General features: G+C 40.7%; 1 protein-coding gene across 1 annotated transcript; it reads left to right on the top strand.

Moving 5' to 3' along the window:
- Positions 1-4,291: 4,291 nt before the first annotated feature.
- ANXA5 (annexin A5) lies at positions 4,292-19,654 on the top strand. Its single transcript, XM_010163979.2, has 12 exons — positions 4,292-4,339; positions 5,319-5,403; positions 6,463-6,557; positions 7,338-7,451; positions 9,832-9,922; positions 10,872-10,951; positions 11,400-11,456; positions 13,304-13,397; positions 15,040-15,135; positions 15,672-15,730; positions 17,863-17,985; positions 19,105-19,654. Exons 2-12 carry the CDS (start codon positions 5,391-5,393, stop codon positions 19,165-19,167), a joined length of 885 nt encoding a protein of 294 aa, XP_010162281.2. The 5' UTR covers positions 4,292-4,339; positions 5,319-5,390; the 3' UTR covers positions 19,168-19,654.
- Positions 19,655-19,904: the final 250 nt, after the last annotated feature.

Raw genomic sequence — 19,904 nt, 5'->3', positions numbered from 1 at the left:
GGAACAGGCTGCCCAGAGAAGCTGTGACTGCCCCCTCCCTGGAAGTGTTTAAGGCCAGGTTGGGTGAGGCTTTGAGCAACCTGGTCTAGTGGAAGGTGTCCCTGCTGATGGCAGGGGAGTTGGAACTGGATGATCTTTAAGGTCTCTTCCAACCCAGACCAGTCTATGATTCTATGATTCTTTGATTCTTTGAAATGCTACCCTGTGTTTGCTAATTGAGAAATCTGGAAAGAAAGCAACAAGAATATTTTCTCCTTGCGTGCTGCAGACTGATCTGGTTTGGTCTACTGCTCCCAGTTTTTTCCCTGAGTGTGAAGCTGGGGGTGTTTTGTGTATCCATTTGTGAGCTGCCAGGAGAGGATTGCTCGCTGCTGGTGAAGGCGTGGCTGCTGTGCGCTGTGTTGGAGTTCCCGTTCTGCCAGTGTGCACGTGTGACTTGGAGCACAGGAACAGTATTGCCAACTCCAGTAGTGCTTCAGAGGGTTATGTCTCACATTCCAAAGTGCAAATGCTTCTTCAGAATCGGGTCCCCGGCAGCTCTTTGGCTGCTTTGTTCAGGTTACTTGTGAGGACACGTTCTTTGAGTGGTTCCTCTTTTGCAGTTGCTTGCTCTTCTCCCTCTCTTCCACCCCCTCTCTTTCTTTTATTTTCTTTCTTCCTCCCTATCTTTAGTATCTCCATGGTGTACTGACTCAGAGTTCAACACAGATGTTGTGTAATTCCGTTTTTTTTTTTGCCAGGAGTTTAAATTTAGTGGGGCAGCTGTGAATATGGTCTGCTGACCAGAGCTTACTCCTTCCATGTGGCCAATCTGAAGCATTACTAATCTTAGAGAGGGGCTTTGTAGAGGCATCTTTATAGTTGTGCATTTGCATCAGTTCTGCACCTGTATTCATCCACTCACAATGTAGTTTACATCCTACTGCTCTGGAAGTTTTGGTAAGGATGGCATGAAATAATTAGATATTTCTTATATGATGTTAATCTTAAAGCACAGTTTGAACTGGCATCTCCGTGTTGTCTTCACTGGCTGCACAGGCTTTCGATTTACCGGTGAACGTTGTGTTGTGCTTTATCTGAAAGGTGGCTATTTTGTCCAAGAAGTCTGAAGGCAGTCTTTCATTTATTCTAGCATGTGACTTTCTGGGCTCTCTTCTGTCTTCTGAAAATAGCATACCTTCTCTGTTTGTCAACCTGTGCGCTGGAAAACAGTCTCTATTTCCATTCTTACCACCCCACGAATTTCCTGTGCCATTTTGTAAATAGATGACTGCTTTAAAAAGGCACAGACCGCTTTTTCTGTACTAGACACTGGGCTTTCAGGTGGCAAATTAATGCGATGCTACTTTTGTTGCTGAATCTGGCTCTGCATCTATGGGAACTCTGACTGATAAGAACTTGGTGTGGGTGGGTACGGAGCCAGCGTAGCTGGGAAGAAGTCTGAATCGGTTCAAGTACAGTTTTTTGTTTGCTGATAACAAATGCTTTGTATTTAACAGTGGCTAAACATGGGATCTTGTGGGTGTGACATTTTTTGTGTGCTTGGTGGGAAAAATTAGAGGGAACCTTGTTAAGGGGCTATTGTTGATCTTACAGATAATGCTGTTGCCAGGATATGTGGTCACATGACAAGAAATTGTGAAGCCAAAGTTATCTCTTGGGAGAAGTTGACGGAGCTCTGAAACATCATCTTGCCTGATGAGATTGTATCTTTTCCTTTTGTAAACTTTTGCTAGAGCAGAAGAAACAAAAATAACTGAGAACATGAATTGCCTTATTTGGAGGGGCATAAATTCTAAAGCAAGAGCATCTCTTGCTTTGAAGTCTCCCCCACACACACTTTGCTTTTCATACTAATTTTGAATTTTGTTTATCTAGAGGCTTCATTGGTCTCATTGGTAGGTGTCTGGAGGGAATGGAAGCTGCTGCTTATTTCTAGTGTAGAACCACAAATTGTGCTTGCACTACACATGATTGCTTAACAACAGTCAATGCATTAGGGAGCAAAGAAAGACTGTGAATAGGTTTGGGGTGTTATAATCTTGTGATATTCTTTCTGTTGAGGTCTTGTGTGTTGTGCTTCTCTTTATATTTTACTGCCCAGTGTAGGGTGTTGCTGTTTAGTAAGGGATCACTCCAGATTACAAAAGCATTTATATCAAAGACTATTTGTGTTCTCCTTTCCATTGATGTGCTTTGGGTTCTACTGTGTGGGAAACTTACTAACCAAATTAAGAATGACCTGTGAGGCTGTAGGGTTATTTTGTATCCGCATAAACGGCATGGAACATGCTTAGCTATACAACAAATAGTTTATTTACCTCTATAAAAAGTTATGAAGTTTGTAAATAAATGTTAAATAGTTGTATTTCAATTAACTGTGTTTCATATTAGGTCAGGATGGTGTAGCCATTGTGATGCTGTGATCTGTCTGCAAGAACCAGTTGGTTTCCATAAAGTTTAAACTCGACTTAATGTTGAAACTGTAGCTGAGTTGTCTAATAAATGAGTGTCTGGCTTTTGTCAGAAACTCTTTTGTGTGTATCTATTATGTTGTTAGAAATGTCTGGTTCATAGCTGATGTTTCAAATTCTCCATGGCTGAAAGTTGACTTCAGTGGTTCAGGCAGTGATGGTGGTTTAGAACAGGTGCTTGCCCTCTCTTTGGCCAGGAGATACTGTGTTTGGGAAGGAGGAGACAGCTCTGTCCTATGCAGACTGAGTTTGTTACCACTGCAGTAATGGCTTTCTGCCATTGTCCATGGAGTTTGCAAATGAGAAATGGGGACTGGAATAACTAATGAGGGTGCTTCTGGACAGTGGGGTGTTTTAGGTGGATTTGTGGTTGTTAAACATGGTGTATTTCCTGAATATTTCCTGCCGTATCCTGATTGCCAGGCCATGCTGCAGTGCTCTAAAAAGCTAGGTGAGTAGGATTCTGATGTGAGAATTGGGGATGGCTCAATGCTTTCCCAGTGATGAGCCAACTATTGTCCATCACATCTGCCCACATGTGGCTTCTGAAAGCAGTTAAATTGTAGGCTGGACTTGGGTCTATAAAGCTGTATCCATGCTTGTCTTACATGACCAGCCCCTGCTATGGTTGTGCTCTGTTTGCACCAGCAGAGTATCAAGGGCAGCAGATGTAGCTGGAGATCTTGGCTTATAGCTGCCATCTTTGTGGTACCCAGGTAACATGGATTTTTATTATGCTGGGTCGCAGAGCTGCAGCAATATTTCTGGTTTGCAACCTAGGTGCAGCTCAAGCACTGATCAAGGGTGATTGCGCCAGGTAGGTAGCCAAAATCCAGTCGGAAGGGAATGCCTGGAATGCAGATGGTGCCCAGATAGCAAGAAAATGCTTTCAAACTACAGCTGCACTAGAAGAATTTCAGGAACTGTTCCTCAAGCTTAGTGTATGTTGAGGATTTCCACACTTTTCTTTGGGAAAGAGAGTTGTGGAAGGATTCTTCTTAGTTAACAAAAATGAGAAAGGTGATGCAGAGAGAGATTTAATCTAGCATCTACTGTTCACACATATGTTGTTTAAAACAGCCACAGAGGAATGTTGGGCCATTGTCACACAACTTAGCAATTGTGAAGGGGAATTCCACTTGCTTATAACAAGATAAGCAAAGGAAAACTTTCACTTAAAGATCAGTAACTCTTCCCTCTGAGACCTGTTGACCATTAAATTACCCCGTGCTGGCTGGCGTGGTAATAAGGGAGGAGGAGGAAAACAGAGGCTTTTCAGTCTTTATCTGTTTTACCAAATTAAATTTGTTTTATAAAATTGAGTCCCAAATCCTCGAGATTTTTTTCCATGATAACCCTTGGAATTAGCTAGGAAAATTAGAATAAGTACGTATTGCTGTGTCTAAATTTGAAGTACTGCTTAAAAACTTGTTTGTGATGGGAAAAGCAGAACGCTTCAGGGGAATTATCGTGCCTGTGAAGTATGCTGGATGTTGGAAAGCATCTATCAGAAAGAAGTTTGTTGTTGCTATTAAAAACCATGATCCTTTGTGTTCTGATTTGCTGAAATATGGTGGAGGTAAACTGAACTCATTACTGCTTCTGCAGTGGGAGGGTTGGGGATTCTCTGGGGGCAGTAACACACAGGTGGCCTGAGAGGCAGCAGGGCTTCAGGGCAGTTTCTGGTTAGTGCTCTCCAGCTCTTTTCGCTCTGTGCTCTTCTGCCTGACCTCTCTTGGATGAGTACATTGACCTGAAACCAAAGCACTGTGCTTCTGAAATTGCTAACTTGAGGGAAAGGCTGTACTGCAGAGGCCAAATAGCTGTGCTGTCTGTGAAATAATCTGGTGCCGGTCTCAGGAGGTGTCTTGGCACCTCCTTTCATGCTTTTTTTTTTTGAGAGTGGAAAAATGCCCTGCCTCTACTGATTACTACTTTTGTACAGCGATGCTTGCAAGAGTTTTCCCTTCTTCAGCTGTTAGAAGAACCTCCCTGTTCCCCAAACCCAGCTGTTTGGCCACTGCTCAACTCTTATAGTTTATAAATTAACTACTGTGCTATACATACATAGGTTCTTGAACTCTCGTGTCTAAATAAGGGCAGGATTTTTCCATAAGGGCAATGAATATCCTTTTGTGTTTGACCCACAGAGAAAGTCCCTGTAGAGCCATATTCTGTGGAAACCTGGTGGCATTATTTTGTGTTTGGATGGGCTGATCTTTTATCCTTATGTTTGAACTGTTACTTCTTTTTAGCTGTCAACTACTAATGAGAAATGTAGCTGAATCACTTGAGTAAAAAATTGCTTATTCCAAAAGAAACGTGATGAAATATTGAAAGCCATTGCAGAGTTCAGTAGATCTCATTTGCAACGTGATGAAAAAAATCAGTGTGATACTGGCTGAGAGCTCCAGTAGGTTTTTCTTGAGGAGAGGAAGTTCTTCTTTCCAAACGTGTCTTGGATCATTGTGCAGCTTTTCCAGCATACGCGATTTGTGCAATTAATTTCCCAAATTACTTTAACAAATGGTAATTTCTTAGTAATTTTCCTGCCTTCAGGCTCCAGTGTTGTAAATACCAATCCTGCAAACTACTGTTATCTAAATATACCTGAGCTTAGCTGGTGTACTGCTGAGTAAAACCATAGCAGTACATTCTGAGTGAGAGCTGTGTTTAAATACCCACAGACTGCTATTTAGTCAGACAACTGCAAGAAAAATGCTCTCATCTTTTGGACTGTGGATTCAAATTTAGTTGGAGCTCATGTATGGAGAACTGAAATCTTCTATTTCATGGATTTTTCCCTTCCCCCCCTAACTCCCCTCTTTTTTTTTTCCCCTCTAGTACACAAGAGGCACGGTGACAGCCTTCTCTCCTTTTGATGCCCGAGCTGATGCAGAAGCTCTGCGTAAGGCCATGAAGGGAATGGGTAAGAATAATTTATTTTACAGAAAGGAAAGGGCTTTCACTGCTTTGAAAACATCCTTTCTAAACTCATTAATTTATATTAGCAGATGAGGGTAGGGCGTGCATCTACATGCTGTGGAATGACAACATCAGGAGTTGTGTGAGTCTGGGCGTGTCCTAGTTTTGGCTGTGCTGCTCTCAAGGATGTTTATTTTTAGGTTAGCATTAAGAGAAAAAAAGAAAGTGGTTTGCACATTCCCCATTAAAAACTGATACTCCCCAGGCTTCTCTGCACACAGAGTTTTACTGCACAGTAGGCTCGACTGTGGATTTACAGGCGACAACAGCGGAGAGTTATGACAGTGTAGTAGAAGCTCTGTGCTTGGAAAATGTGCGACAGTCCCCTCGGCCTGGGAGTGCGGAAGCACGTTACAGTTACTGTGAACAAAGAATACAAGCATACAGCGTGAATGCAGACTCACAAGCAGTCTGTAAACTCAACGCTGTAGTTTTCTGCTCCAAAACTTCCCTGTGAGAACAAATCCTAATTTGCTACTTTATTTGAAGCCATCTGTGGGTTGGAGGAAGGGAAGGAGGGAAATGCGATACACCTCAGCCAGCTGAAAAATTCAGTAGGGCTAGTAAGGTGCTGTGCTGGGAGGGCAAACTTGTGCATAAAATGGATAATATCTCTGCACCTGTATACTCTGGAGTATTTGGGGTTAGTGGACTGGGTTTTGCTGGAAGTCAGCAGATTGTTTATTCTAAAGTAAATCCCTTAGTGAGCCCAAAGGCAAAGCTCCTGTGTAGAATACAGACTGTGACTAAACGTTGTAGCTGATGCCTGGGGTGCCGAGAGCAGTGTCTGGAACAGAACAAACAACACACAGGTTCTCTGGCCATATTTTTGCGACAGCAGAGGACTAAACCTGGCAGCTCAGCTTGGGGTATAGTGACATGTGTAAATGCTTCTGCTGCTTGTCAGTAGACTGTTATTGTCAAAGCATCTTTCACTGCCTTTTTGGGTTGTTTGTTTGTTTATTAGAGTGTGTTTGTAACTCTTTGTTCTTTCTAACTTCAGGGACTGATGAAGAAACTATTCTGAAGATCCTTACCAGCAGAAACAATGCTCAGCGTCAAGAAATTGCGGCTGCCTTTAAAACCTTATTTGGCAGGGTGAGAAGAAGAAAAATACCTCTAGAAATGAGCTGAATGGGGCCTATGTTGATTATTTAAAATTGTGAGGCACATTTATCACATTCCCTGTAAAAGGTTCCTTCAAAGACAATGTAGTTTTGCTTCTGTTTCCCACTCTCCCCTACCCTGCTCTATACTTCTGGGTTAGCATATTCCTTTTAGATTAGCACAAGGAAGTTACTTCCTTTTTCTGTACTTCAGTCCAATATGTCTTAGATGGGTTTTTGTGCAAAAGCTCCTCTAGTTTCCCGTTAGTATGCTTCTAGTACTGACCTTGTTCTCAGTATGGAAGGAGTTATTGAATATTTTGATGCAAGGTCTGCAATTTAAGGTGATAACAGGAAAAGAATTCTCTAGAGCTAGAAAACGTGACAGAAATACAGCAGCCCAATAGTGCAGGAGAGAACAAAACCAAATATATGGGTAGATAAAGCCGTCAGTGAGTTCAAAGCAAACACAGCTTGTTTCTTTCTTCCAGCATTTCTGGATCCTTTAATATTGTGGCTGGGTAACCTTTGTTTCAAATAGCAAGTGCAATAAACAACTGGGGTTTAAAGAATTTCTATATTGGGGGAAAAAAAAAATCACAATATGTTTACTGTATCCTTTTCTTCTGCCTAATTTGTTTCAGTTCAGGTACCAATTAAAACAGAGAGCCCTGTCCCTTGTGCTTTTTGATGTGTCTGCACAGTCTTCTAGCTTGCAGACACTCATGCATCCAGTTCATTGTTCATTACAGTGCTGTTTGTTCTGCATTAGGATCTTGTAGATGACCTGAAATCAGAACTTACTGGCAAATTTGAAACACTGATGGTATCTTTGATGAGACCAACCTATATTTTTGATGCTCATGCACTGAAGCATGCCATCAAGGTAAGAGGAGTAAGGGAGAGGAATTAATACATCATATGAAATGTCTGTTGCTCTTTTGATGTTTTTTAGGAATGAGCTTTTGGTTGGTAAGAGGAATGCTACTAGAAGCAGCCTTTTTTTCTTTTTTTTAAATTAGAAATGTTATATTAACACCTGCTATTGTTGCTGATGCCATGGCTTAGCCTGGTTTCTTGTTCATCCTGATAACTCACTAGAGGTAGTTTAGAAATCTAATCTGTGTAATGTTTTATGTGAAATTATTTTCATGAGAAACTGTGTAATCTTGAGAGAACAGTGTTGCTGTAGATGAAGATTAAAATCTACATTGTTTAAGACTTATTCCATCTGATTTAAATACAATGAGCAGATGTGCGTGTTGCTTTTACGTTCTTTTTGCTGCTGAAGTGCAGTGCTGAAGTCCAGCGGACACTAGATTTTCCTGCTGTGAGCAGCCTAGGTTTTGTAGCTACGCAGCTGTACGCCTAGGCTGCAAATTAGTTCAAGGCATTTAATTAGTGTGATGTTAAACTAGAGAGTGTTTTGCCCCTGATGGATTACTCCAAAATGGATGAGTTAGCCTGTGTAAACTGATGTCCACCAAAATTATGAGTGGTTGTTATCTGTATTATTGAATGTGTTCTCCAGTAATACAGAGGGAAGAGTTGATAGCCCTGTCAGTATTACCTTTCTAACATATCTCTTCAGCTGAATGCATTTAGTGCCTTTCTGGGAAGGTGATTTACAAGTGATTTGCAATCTGTATGTGTAAGTATTTTAGTGTGTTTTCTTCCATGTCAGCCTATGGAAATTCAGGAAATGGATGTCCTTGAATTCACAGAACCTGTTGCTTAAAGTAGAGGACATTGAACTTGCCTAGTGTCAGGTAGTGCTTGGTTGGGTGACATTTACACATAAACTCCCAAGATCTTTGATGACTATCTGGTTAATATGTAGGTTTTAGTCAACTAGGCAAGCAAGGCCTCATGAACCCATGAGCCAACAAATAGTGTCTCAGACAACAGAAACTTTAGTCCTGGAATTTTTCTGTAATGTCTTTATATACAATGGGGGAAGGGCAGGTGGCACCTGACAAAGAAACTGATAAAGACCTTGTTGACTTAAAGGGAAAAATGTATTCCAAGCTCCTCTTGTTGACTTGGGGGTCAAAGATTGACAGGGAAAGGACAAAACAGATGGGTGTAGGAGGGAAAATAGAGTTAGTGAAACAAGAGTGGTTTTGTTCCTGTCACTTACAAAAAATGATATTGAACAGAAGATCATAGGATTTCAGAGAATGTGTCTGCACAGGAAAAGATGTCGATACTAGAGGCAGTTCTGCTAGGGTGGGTAACAATAGTAACGGACATGCGTTAGCAGAGACTTCAGTGCAAGGTAACAACTCAGCTAAGAGATTTAAGTCTGTGCTGAAGATTGTCCTATCAATTCTCACTGCTGCTACTTAAATTGGAACTAATATAACTGTGCCTGCCTCACTTGTTGTCTTGAAACAATCTGTATTTTGAAAATTATTGCATGTAACCTGGCAGATTTACATTCTGGATGTATTTGTATGCAGTTGGATATCTTTATATGCAGTTAGTATTTGGATTTTCCTTCCACTAAAGGTTGTAAATAACACGCTGAAGCAAAAAATACACAGTATTGTATTTCAGCGTTGCTTTTGTGAAACGACTCCTTTGGAAGCATAACTTATCTTATAGGCAAATAAGCATCACTTATTCTTACAGGTAAAGTAGACTCAGACTTGTAGAAACAAGGTGCTGGCTTGGCTTTTGTAAATTGTATCCTTGTAAAAGTGAAGAGTACCTGTTGTGCCTGCTGTAATTAGAGCGTAGCAGCTTAAACTGTCTGGGTTAGCAATTCTGTTGTAAAATGTATTAATTTACAGTGGAAGAGAGGGAGGGTTTAAGACAGCACAGTTCATAGAACAGTAAATACCACTGCTGGGTGACTCTGTGTGTATCTGTGTATTAGCTGATGAAAGGCGGTATATGAGCTAGAGCTAAGATGGAAGCTGTTGTTCTAATCATTCAGTTATCTTGATATCATTGACTGTAATAGTGAAGAACTGAGGCGTATCTGGGTGTGCTTGAACATGGAAGGGCTCATCTGAATCCCGTGGCAGTGAGCCTTGATTAAATGTTGGGTTGGTTTTGAAAACAGTCAAGCCTGTTGGAACTGGAAGAAACTCTTTACAAAACCCCCACAATATACCAGAAAGAAGAAGGAAATTTGTATTTATTTGATCTGAGTGTATAAGCTGATGCTTGCTTTTTGATTGTCAAAGGGAATCCTTGTCTTCTTTTTTTATTTTTCCTTTTAATATTCCATCAACTGATTTATACTTGTACCCCTGCAGGGAGCAGGGACCAATGAGAAAGTGTTGACTGAAATTCTGGCCTCCAGAACACCTGCGGAAGTGCAGAATATTAAACAGGTTTATCTGAAAGGTAAAATTCTGTGTAAAACAAAGTTCTAGAGTCTCTGTTCAGTTCTCTTAATATGATTTTAGCTTATCTTTCAAATAAGGTCCATCTGTGAACTGATGGATGTGTCCAATAAATGGAATTTCATTCTGCCATGTTGCAAAACTTCACATTGAAAGAAACTAGAGTTCGGATTGTAAACGAAAAGTTTTTATTTAGGGACTATGACTGCACATCATGTTGTTTTATGCTTTATAGTTAGAATTCATTCAAATGCATGTCTGTCTTTCACCCATTGTTTTCATCCCTTTGACTGAAAGGGGATTTTTAGTAATTGGAAACTAGAAAACTGGAATCACATAAAAATACAGAAGTGATTTTTTGCCTTTTGCTCAGCATTCTGTTCAAATGCATTTGTGCTAAAGCAGGTGCAGCTTTTTGGTGCAGCTTTTTGTTTGTCCACAGGAGCATGTGCTTTTCCCCTGTGATTGTGGGGTTGGGGTTTTTTTAAGGTAGTGTTTAATTTAACACGTTTCTTTTACCTCTATGCAGGTTCCTGCCACACAAGAAATTCTCATTTGTTATTAAAGTTTGAGGCAAAACTTGGTCTCCAAGGGCAAAATTTATTACTACTAGACTTCTGGGCTAACAATTATTGTACAGTTGTGACTGCCATGTTTTAGCATAACTCCAGATCTATATGCTCTTTAGTTCCTTAAAAAGCTGAATCTATGCATGTCACCTTGTATTTAAAAATATTTTGAGTAATCTGCTCCTGATACTAGGTGTGAGGTGCTATCTTTTCACCTCTTTTATAATAATGTTAGGTTATAAGTGAAAGCAGAATACGTCCCAGTTGTTAGAGCTGTTTCTGATAAATGATGCTACAAACTAACTTTTTACTTTTCCTTGCTTTCTCCTCAAAATAGAGGAGGAATTTGTAAGATGGTGAATGGGTATTGCTCTTTTGCAGAGTATGAGGCCAACCTGGAGGATAAGATCACAGGAGAAACATCAGGCTATTTTCAGAGACTGCTGGTGGTCCTGCTGCAGGTCAGTATCTCTTTGTGTGCATAAGATTTTCACTTCTGTTTTCCTTTCTGATGTACACTTGCCACTTTCTGCTTACAAAGCTGGGATTCTAGATAGACCTGGTGATAGGTGGGGTTGATTCTGAAACTGAATCGCTTCCTCTGACTTGCATGGTCAGTCTTGAGCTCTGTTATGGATCATTTCCACATCACTGAATTGAAAAACTTCAGTGATGCTCATGAGTATAGCAGAATGCCTGCTGTGAGGGGTTTTGAAGGCAATGGGAGAAGAGAACGCTTAGTACATAAAGACACATGCAAGCAGAAGGGAAAAACCAAGTGATTTTGGAGAAGATGCATTAGGGGTTGACTTCTCACAGTAACTCTTCCAAGCTCAATATAACAGATAAGTTGTTTTTTGATTCAACTTTTGATTCTTCAGTTTAACAACTTTTAAAAATTCTCTTTAGGCAAATAGAGATCCTGATGGCAGAGTTGATGAGGGTCTTGTTGAGCAGGATGCTCAGGTGGGTGAATGACTTGGTTTTTGGGGCATTTCTACAGGTTATCTTGCAAAGAGAGTATACAGCTTGAATTCAAACGTGAGAGAAATTGCTAAGGTTCTCTGAGTGTGTTTCTTAATACATTTTCTTGTGCTTTTATACGTTCTGGACAAAAGAAGTGTCAAAACCTGAAACATTGGGATCAAGATTTTTGTCACTTTCACATTTCAATGGAAAGCATGTCTTGTTTTGCATATTACTTAATGAGATGTCTGAATGGGACTGTGATTAGATCACTAGAAGAGAGAGTTATGATTGCTGAGGTTTGGTGATGCTGAGAGGCCCACTGCTGGAAAACTTAGAGGTGTTAACGGTTCATTCCTTAATATCTGAGTTGAGCTCTTCACTGAACTCAGGCCTTACATATTGTGTGCCATATACACGTCATAGTGAAACACTAATGCTGTTCAGTGAAGGATGCCTCCATAGAAGGTGAAATGCTAAAAAGAGAAAAAATACCAAATATTCTGCTTTACTATAATCAGATGACAGTCTTAAGATTTGCCTCTAAAGAGTTTCTAGGAACTCAACACATTGCCCTTTTCAAGTATTGTCCGTGATGTTGTCACTGTCGCTAAACCTGCATTCTAGACAGGAAAAAGAATACCAGCAGTAAATTGGTGTCCTTGATGTGGTCTCTTCCTGGATGCTCTTGGCTTTGTGGTTAGTTGTAGGGAGGGTCAATATTTCAGCAATTTGATCACAGAACTCATTTAATACATTTTTCTTCTCAGTTATTTCAGATAACTCCAGGCTAGACATTTCCCTCTTATAAATCATCAGTAGACATGAGAGAATATATATGGAATGTTCAAGGTGACGAGGAGGAAAAGCAGAATACCAGATCAATAAAACATTCTCCTGATAGCAGGGCAAGATAGGGAGAGACAGACTCCCAAAGTGTATTTTATTTGCACAAGCCTATCCTTTGTTATGTAAATTCAGAAAGCATTGTTCTCCTGCTGTAAAAATCAATCTTGTAGAAACCAGGGCTTGAAAATTGGTGAGGCAAATGTTCAAATCCTGAATTAGACTGTTTCATGAAGTTGTGTCAGTCTTGTCTTTAGCAGGGCTTATGAGCCACAGACCTTGGTAGGCCTTGCAAGACTTTTCTGAGAACACCTGAAGGAGAGCGTTTTAGCTTTTGGGAAGAGATTTTGTGGATATAACTTCTTTTAAAGTACATTTTGGGTATTGCACAGTGGCAAGGCAGGTAAAAACCTAGAACTCGCATGAAATACCATTCACAACTTCTAGTATCTCTGAAGAAATGCGTTCCTGGTGTTTCTAAATGCTGTGCTGGGACTTCACATTTGCTCCTGGATGGAGGGTGCTGGTATTTATTTGAAGAGCTTAGCATATATTATTTGAAATAAATATCCTTGATAACTTCACACCTCTGCCCTGTTGTGCTCTGAACTATTAATATTAAAAAGAGCATGCAGCAGTCACAAATGTGTTTTGAATAGGATTGTGGGACAGACATAAATAGGACATTCATAACATCCCATTCAGGTTTTCAGTATGGACAGACAGCTGGAATGGGTTTTATCTCCTGTATTATCACAGTTTCAGTAAACTTCAGGCTTGTGAAAGGGACCATGTGTAAATGCTTTCACAGTTGATTTCAGAATGTATCATTTCTTCCTAAAGTCAGTTCATTACTTGGCAATTTTATTTCATTTTTTCCCCTCCAGCTATAGCTTGTTAGTAAGTTCAGTGCTCCTTAGAGTGAGACAAATAGAGCTTTCAACAAGGGTGTGTGGACACATAACAGATGCTGTTGTTTTGATCTCTTGAATTTACAACAGGTATTGTTTAGAGCTGGGGAGCTGAAATGGGGAACAGATGAAGAAAAGTTCATCACCATCTTGGGAACCCGAAGCGTTTCCCATCTAAGGCGGGGTAGGTGGTATGGTTCATGTATGCTTGAAAACTTCTGCCTGAAGTCTCAGTGTTACCCAGCTGGTGGGAGAGTTTCTGGTACCACGTTTATCAAGCCCAGAAATCTTTAATCACCTCTTCCCTCTACTTAACACATTTAATTTTGTTTCCTGTAATTCATTCCCCCCTAGCAGTGGTGATCTGCTTGAAGGAGTGGTGCAGTAGGTCTGAGGGACAGCTAGGGTGTTTCTTTCTGGATGCTTTTTTTCTTTTCCCTTTTGAAAGAGGTCGTGGCAGTAGAAGTGATGCTGAGTCTGTTGTGAGTCATCATAATCTGATGGAGAACCACCCTGAAAAGATCAGCCCTTTTATAAAGTCATACTTTATGAGCTGTTGATAAAGAGACAAGATTTTTTTTCCCTGCTCCTTACCCATTCATGAGTCTGTTTTACCAAACTGCTCAGGCCATTGGAAATAATGACCAGTAAGTTTTGCTTTGGTTCTCCAGTCGTTTTGTTTTCCGTATTGAATCTTTGGATTCATTTGGATTTTCATGGGTAATTTGATTATGGTTTTACTGTTTAGTTTTTTACCATTGTTTGCACTGAAGTAATCCTAAAGTTTATTTTGATGTACCCAACATTTACTTAGCATGATAGAAATGTAGGATTTAATAGAAAACTCGGGTCTTACTGATATTCATGAGTACAGACTTGAATAGACTGCCAGTAGGCCAGTTAATTTGATGCACTAGCCCAGTGTAGACAGGATATTAGATTCTGGCTAAATGATAACTGCACTCTGGGGGGAAAAAAGCTTATAATTTCCTAAAACTTCCTTTCTTTCCCTTTTCCTCTTCTCACTGTGCCCTTTCACTAGATATGTTCACAAAATGACAGAATGGTTGAAGTTGGAAGGGACCTTTGGAGGTCATCTTGTCCAGCCCTGCTTGTGCAGGGCTACCTAGAGCAGGCTGCCCAGGACTACGTCCAGATGCCTTCTGCACGTCTCCAAGGACTCCACAACCTCCCTGGCAGCCTGTGTCAGTACTGAGTCACCTGCACAGGAAAAAGTGTTTCCTGATGTTCAGGCAGAACCTCCTGTGTCCATTGCCTCTTGTCCTGGTGCTGGGCACCACTGAAAAGAGCCTGGGTCCATCTTTGCACCCTCCTTTTACATATTTGTGCACATTGATGAGATTCCCCCTTGAGCCTTCTTTTCTCTAAGCGGAACAGTCCCAGCCCTCTCAGCCTTTGCTCATAGTAGAGATGCTCTGGTCCCTTCATCATCTCAGTGGCCCTTCACTGGACTTGCTTCAGTTGCTCCACATCTCTCTTGTCCTGGGAAACTCAGAACCAGACCCTGCACTCCAGGTGTTGCCTCCCCAGTGCTGAGTGGGTGGGAGGAGGACCCCCTCCCTCAACCTGCTGGCAGCGCTCCTCCTAATGCAGCCCAGGAGACCATTTCCACAAGGGCACGCTGCTGCCTCGTGTTCCACTTGGTGTCCACCAGGACCTTCATCTCCTTTTCTGAGGGGAGAATGAGTGGACAATAGCATTTGAACTGCGGATAATGAGATGCAGATGGCACTGACCTGTACTGGGGAGGATGCTGGGAGAAGTGCTGGCTAGAGGCCTGACTAAGCACACTTTCTGTTTTGCAGTGTTTGACAAGTACATGACTATTTCCGGCTTTCAAATTGAGGAGACCATTGACCGTGAAACCTCTGGTGATTTGGAGAAGCTGCTTTTGGCAGTTGGTAATTAAGTCTTAATAGATCTAGAACCAGCTTTCTTCATTTACTCCCAGGCCCCCTTAAATTGTAGTTGTTCTAGGAAGTGGCATGAAAACACAGTTCCTTTTTGAAGTTAATCACCTGGGATCTATTTTAGTATTTAGAGAATAGGCCTTTATTCTTCCTTTAATAGATGGGGGAGTTGGGGGAAGTGGGGCAGGGGTTGGTGGTGAGCTGCATTCTGTTTGGTCACGTGCACCTCTATCAGAAAACTGCCTTCATATGTATTCCTGGCATCTAATGTAGGACAGTGTCATAATAGATTTGTAACTGGGAGTGGAATTTGACTAGGAAAGTCTCTTTTCTATATAGAAATACATGGTACATTCTAACTCCTGGAACCCAAAGAGTTGTAGCAGAGGAACACACTAATTGGCAGCTGAATTACTTAATTGTTCTCTCTGGAGAGAATGATCCAGTAACACACATCTTGTCTTGACAGTGAAAGGTTGTCCTGTGTTGAACACCAATCAGTAATTTAATCCTCTGCCTATTTTCAGTGAAATGTGTCCGAAGTGTGCCTGCCTATTTTGCCGAGACTCTGTACTATTCCATGAAGGTATGTACATGTTTTCCATACGTCATTTTCTGTCTCCACTATCTTCCCTTTCACTTGTTCTTAATTTCTTTCACTGCAAATGCCAACAAGATACTGTATCACTAAGCATCTGCAAAAGGTTTGGGGAATGGAGATCTGGGAGAGGATACAAACAATTCGTAAACTTTATGTAGAGTTCATGGTAAGTGTGTTAGACCATCAGTCTTCTACAGGAACCATCAGTCTCATCAGCTTCTTTTGGGACTTGGTCTTGTTACACTGGAAAATGTCTGGCTCAATCCACTGGTTACCTTCAGCTAAATAAAGACTACAGTGTTTTTAGGTAGTGGATGTATTGAGGAAGTAAAGATGACCAAAAACTAAATTACAGATTGTGGAGATTGTTTTGGGCATGAGTATTTACAGACTGAAGGTGTAGTTAGCTTTGAAACACATTTTGTTTACTATCCATCCCATTTTGAGAAGGAAAAGAAACTCATCAGAGAAAAAGGAAAGAAGTTTAAACATCTACAAAAGATTCTGCAGGGGAATCACATCAGTGACACAGCTGTGCTTCTGTTGGCTTCGCCTTCTCCTGGAAGGGAAGAGATAAGCAGGGAAAACTGGATTTTTAACTCACTTAATAGTTAAAACTGAGGTAGGCAGTCTGTTTTTTTCAGGCAAGTTATCAGCTCCCCTGAAGAATTCCTCCCTTCCCCTTGCTGAAAAGCACTGAAGTGTGTTTGTTGCCAGGTGGTTGTGTTGATGAGGTGTCAGCATGAGAATTAGTGAAAAGAGATGAAATGATAGCTTAATTTTTAAAAACTGTTTTACTGCTTTTATTAACATCATAGTGAAATAAGATTCAGGTGGAAAATACAAAATGTTGAACCAGCGTGCTGAAAGCTGCATGAGGAGGATTACTGTCTTACTTATCTATTTTTTATTTATTTTTTTAAAGAACGCAATAGAAAACCTTTTCCTGTAGGTTTTAGAATCTTTTACATTTCTGTTATGAGGGGCCTGATTAATGTCTGCTGGTGAGATCATAAATTATTTTTAAAATTATAAATAAAAATAATAAAACACTTCAGATTAAAAAAGATAATTTATTAGTTTGGTGGAGGAGTTTATGCTTCTAATTAATCAATTTGGAATGACAAAGTTCTACAACGCGCAGAGTTTGCTTTCATGATTAGATGGGGCACAGCCTAGCTTTTACCAGATTCTAATGTCAAATCCTACTCAGAAACCACCGGACTCCTGGCAGGACTTTTGAGCAGCTTTAGGGCATTCTTAGATGTAATCCAAGAATATTACACCCAGTTGAATGACTGAGTGACCCTGGACATTAGGCTGAAGATGATCATGGGGGCTCTGCCAAGTCCTTCCTTGAGGTCAGCACGTGAAATTTTGTATTGCTTCAGCTTGTGTGGAGTCTGACTTGTCTGAGCAGAGGGGACAGGATGTTAGTCTGGCACAGCCTGCCAGCACAGGAACTGAAAATGTTTCAAGCAAGGAAGATGACTAAAAGAGTGGAGCATGTTTGCGTGGTTGGAAAAGGTTTATCAAGCTTGTCTTCATAATAAACAGCTGGATAATTTGTGGAATGAGTTGCTCTGCCTGTGTCTTGCTGTACAATGTTCTATGCTTTGCATTAGTCATTGTTAAGGTTTATGTACCCAGTTCCAGAACCGGCTGCAATTCTGCAGTCTTAGGCTGCATTCAAAGGGTGATTTGCATCTGATTCTGATCATGGTGGTCAGATATACTACTGTGTAATCTTGGAACTGGTTTATTTTAAATCTATGTCTGTGGGCATTCATGGTTGAAGCCTGTGAGATGACACATGAAATAAGAGGTCTGAACATACAGCTCTTCATAGAATCTCAGGGATTAGCGCACCTTGCGTGGTCAGTCCTCTGTTCTCCACATCGCAGTGTGAATGTCTTGTTCACTACTCCAAAACAGAGAATACTGTCCCAGATGTTCTCTGCTTTGGAGTGGAAATGTAGTCCAGGAATGTTTGAGACACCACTTGTTGCACTTGGTGCTTTCATGTTGCACTCTGATTGTTTGTATTGGTTGCTTTGCTACAGCATCTGTCCAGATCAGACTCTTTATTTTAATATTATTTAAACTTTTCTCTTTAGGGGGCTGGCACTGATGATGATACCCTGATCAGAGTCATGGTTTCAAGAAGTGAAATTGATCTGTTGGATATTAGACAAGAATTCAGAAAGAATTTTGCAAAATCATTGTATCAAATGATTCAGGTAAAATTACTGTTCTGTTGTCAGGGAAAACAGGGGTGACTGAGGTGTCATTGTTTCCACTGTTTATTTTTGTGGAAGGAGGCGGATGTGTGAGTAGAGCTGGACAACACCGCGCACTCTGAGAGCTGCGGTGGTTGGTCTGCAGTTTTGTGAAGTACCACAGAGCGTCATTTCAGTGGGGGACACTTCCTGTGAACAGCTAAAGGTTTCTTTCTAGTGTTCACTAGGAGAGCAGATGTGGTTTTCTGAAATTACAATTACCCATATGCCATTTTTTAGCTACTGTTTTGTTTCCTCTTTCTTGTCTGGGTTCCCTCTGATTTTTAGTGCTTCAGAGAGGGTGCTGGCTCCAGAGGAATCAAATTGGGGTTGGGAATCCGAATTATCATAAGGCTGAAACTTAAATCTTGGGTTGCGGTGTGGAACCTTTGGTACCATTTCAAAGTGGAAAACATTTCACTGTGGAATTGGTCTGAATCATAATTTCCTTTGAGGGGATGGGAAGGAGCAGGAAGAGAAAGAGCCAGCAAGAAATCCAGAGCCAGCTGTTTCTGCAAAGTTGAAGTCAAAATGCTTTTTTTTTTTCCTAGGAGTTTTTTGGGGGGTATTTCCTTTTTAATATTTTAATGCCACTTTTTATGATTTTCTGTTATCATTGCTAACATTATGCTCCCTTAATCAGTCTCTGTGGGGCTACTTTTGATGCTGTCAGTCAGGCCCATACAGCTGTCCTGCAGAATTAGTAGCAGAGTTTCTCATTAATTACAGGGAGCAGGGCTGGGGCCTTTCTAAGAGATGGCAGGTGCTTTTGGTGCTGCCTCTCCTTTATTTGGGCTTTCTCACTTGTAGACAACTTCATTCTAATATGCAATGGGTCGCTCAGCTGTAGTGAAGCTTTCAGAGGCTTTTTGTGTTTCTGAAAGTCGGGGTAAATATAGCTCTAACATAAGAGACAGAGAATTTCCTTGCGTCATTCCTGAGTGGAGAGTCATCCAAGTGGATTTCCTGTGGGTGGGACAAATGTATAATCTGTTGGAGTCCTGCTGCTGGAGTTGGCTGCTGCTTTTCTTCACATTTCTGTGGTTGTGACTCATGGTGACTGGTCTGTTATATTAACAGAAAGATACATCTGGGGACTACAGAAAAGCACTCCTGCTCCTCTGTGGTGGAGATGATGAGTAATGGTGGCAGTGACACGAAGGATTTGTACTCCAGCTTTGCAGCCCTTTAGTTAGCATGTCTAGCTAAGTTTTTGTATCTTAATGCTTTGTGGCTGTTTGAATTTATACTAGTATTGCACTTACTAAAAATGAGCATATTGTTATCCAAGCGATAGCCTGTCCCTCCTTTTCCTGACATCCCAACTTCCAGGAATTTCAAGTGCCTTCTGTGAGTATGTGAGAGTTGTCTTCATGGAAGATGGGTACTGAGCACAGAACCCAGTTCTTTGCAAGTGTTTTGCTGAAATAGGAAAAAAATAATCATGTATTTCACTAATAATTTGAAGATTTTTTTTTTTCTTTTATTGCTTACATTTCCACTGAATGTTAAACTAGCTCTAACATTGCAAATGAAGAAAAGATATCCTTTGTATGTAATATTTGAATTAATTTGCTGAACATAATACAAGCAATCATTGGAAATCTAAAGGACCAATAAATTTTTTCCCTCTCAGCACAGTTGTTTGTGGTTTTTAATGGGCAAAGATCTATTTTTCCTTTCATATGATTCCACTACTTCAAACTGTTTGTATATTTTTCCTACTGATATGCAGGTTTCTCAGTATATATGACGTTTTCCAGCTGTACATTTTCATATCTAGTTAGTGTATGGGTGCTGTGGTGCTGCTGTTCAGTATAGCTGTAATACCAAATTACTGGTATTTGCTGGGCATTGCGTTCTCATTTTGTGCTCCTTTG

The sequence above is a fragment of the Antrostomus carolinensis genome, unplaced genomic scaffold (genome assembly GCF_000700745.2).
Source record: "Antrostomus carolinensis isolate BGI_N321 unplaced genomic scaffold, ASM70074v2 scaffold10780, whole genome shotgun sequence".
NCBI lineage: Eukaryota > Metazoa > Chordata > Aves > Caprimulgiformes > Caprimulgidae > Antrostomus > Antrostomus carolinensis.
Note: the sequence above shows the minus strand (reverse complement) of the source record. Positions and strands in the feature narration are given on the sequence as shown.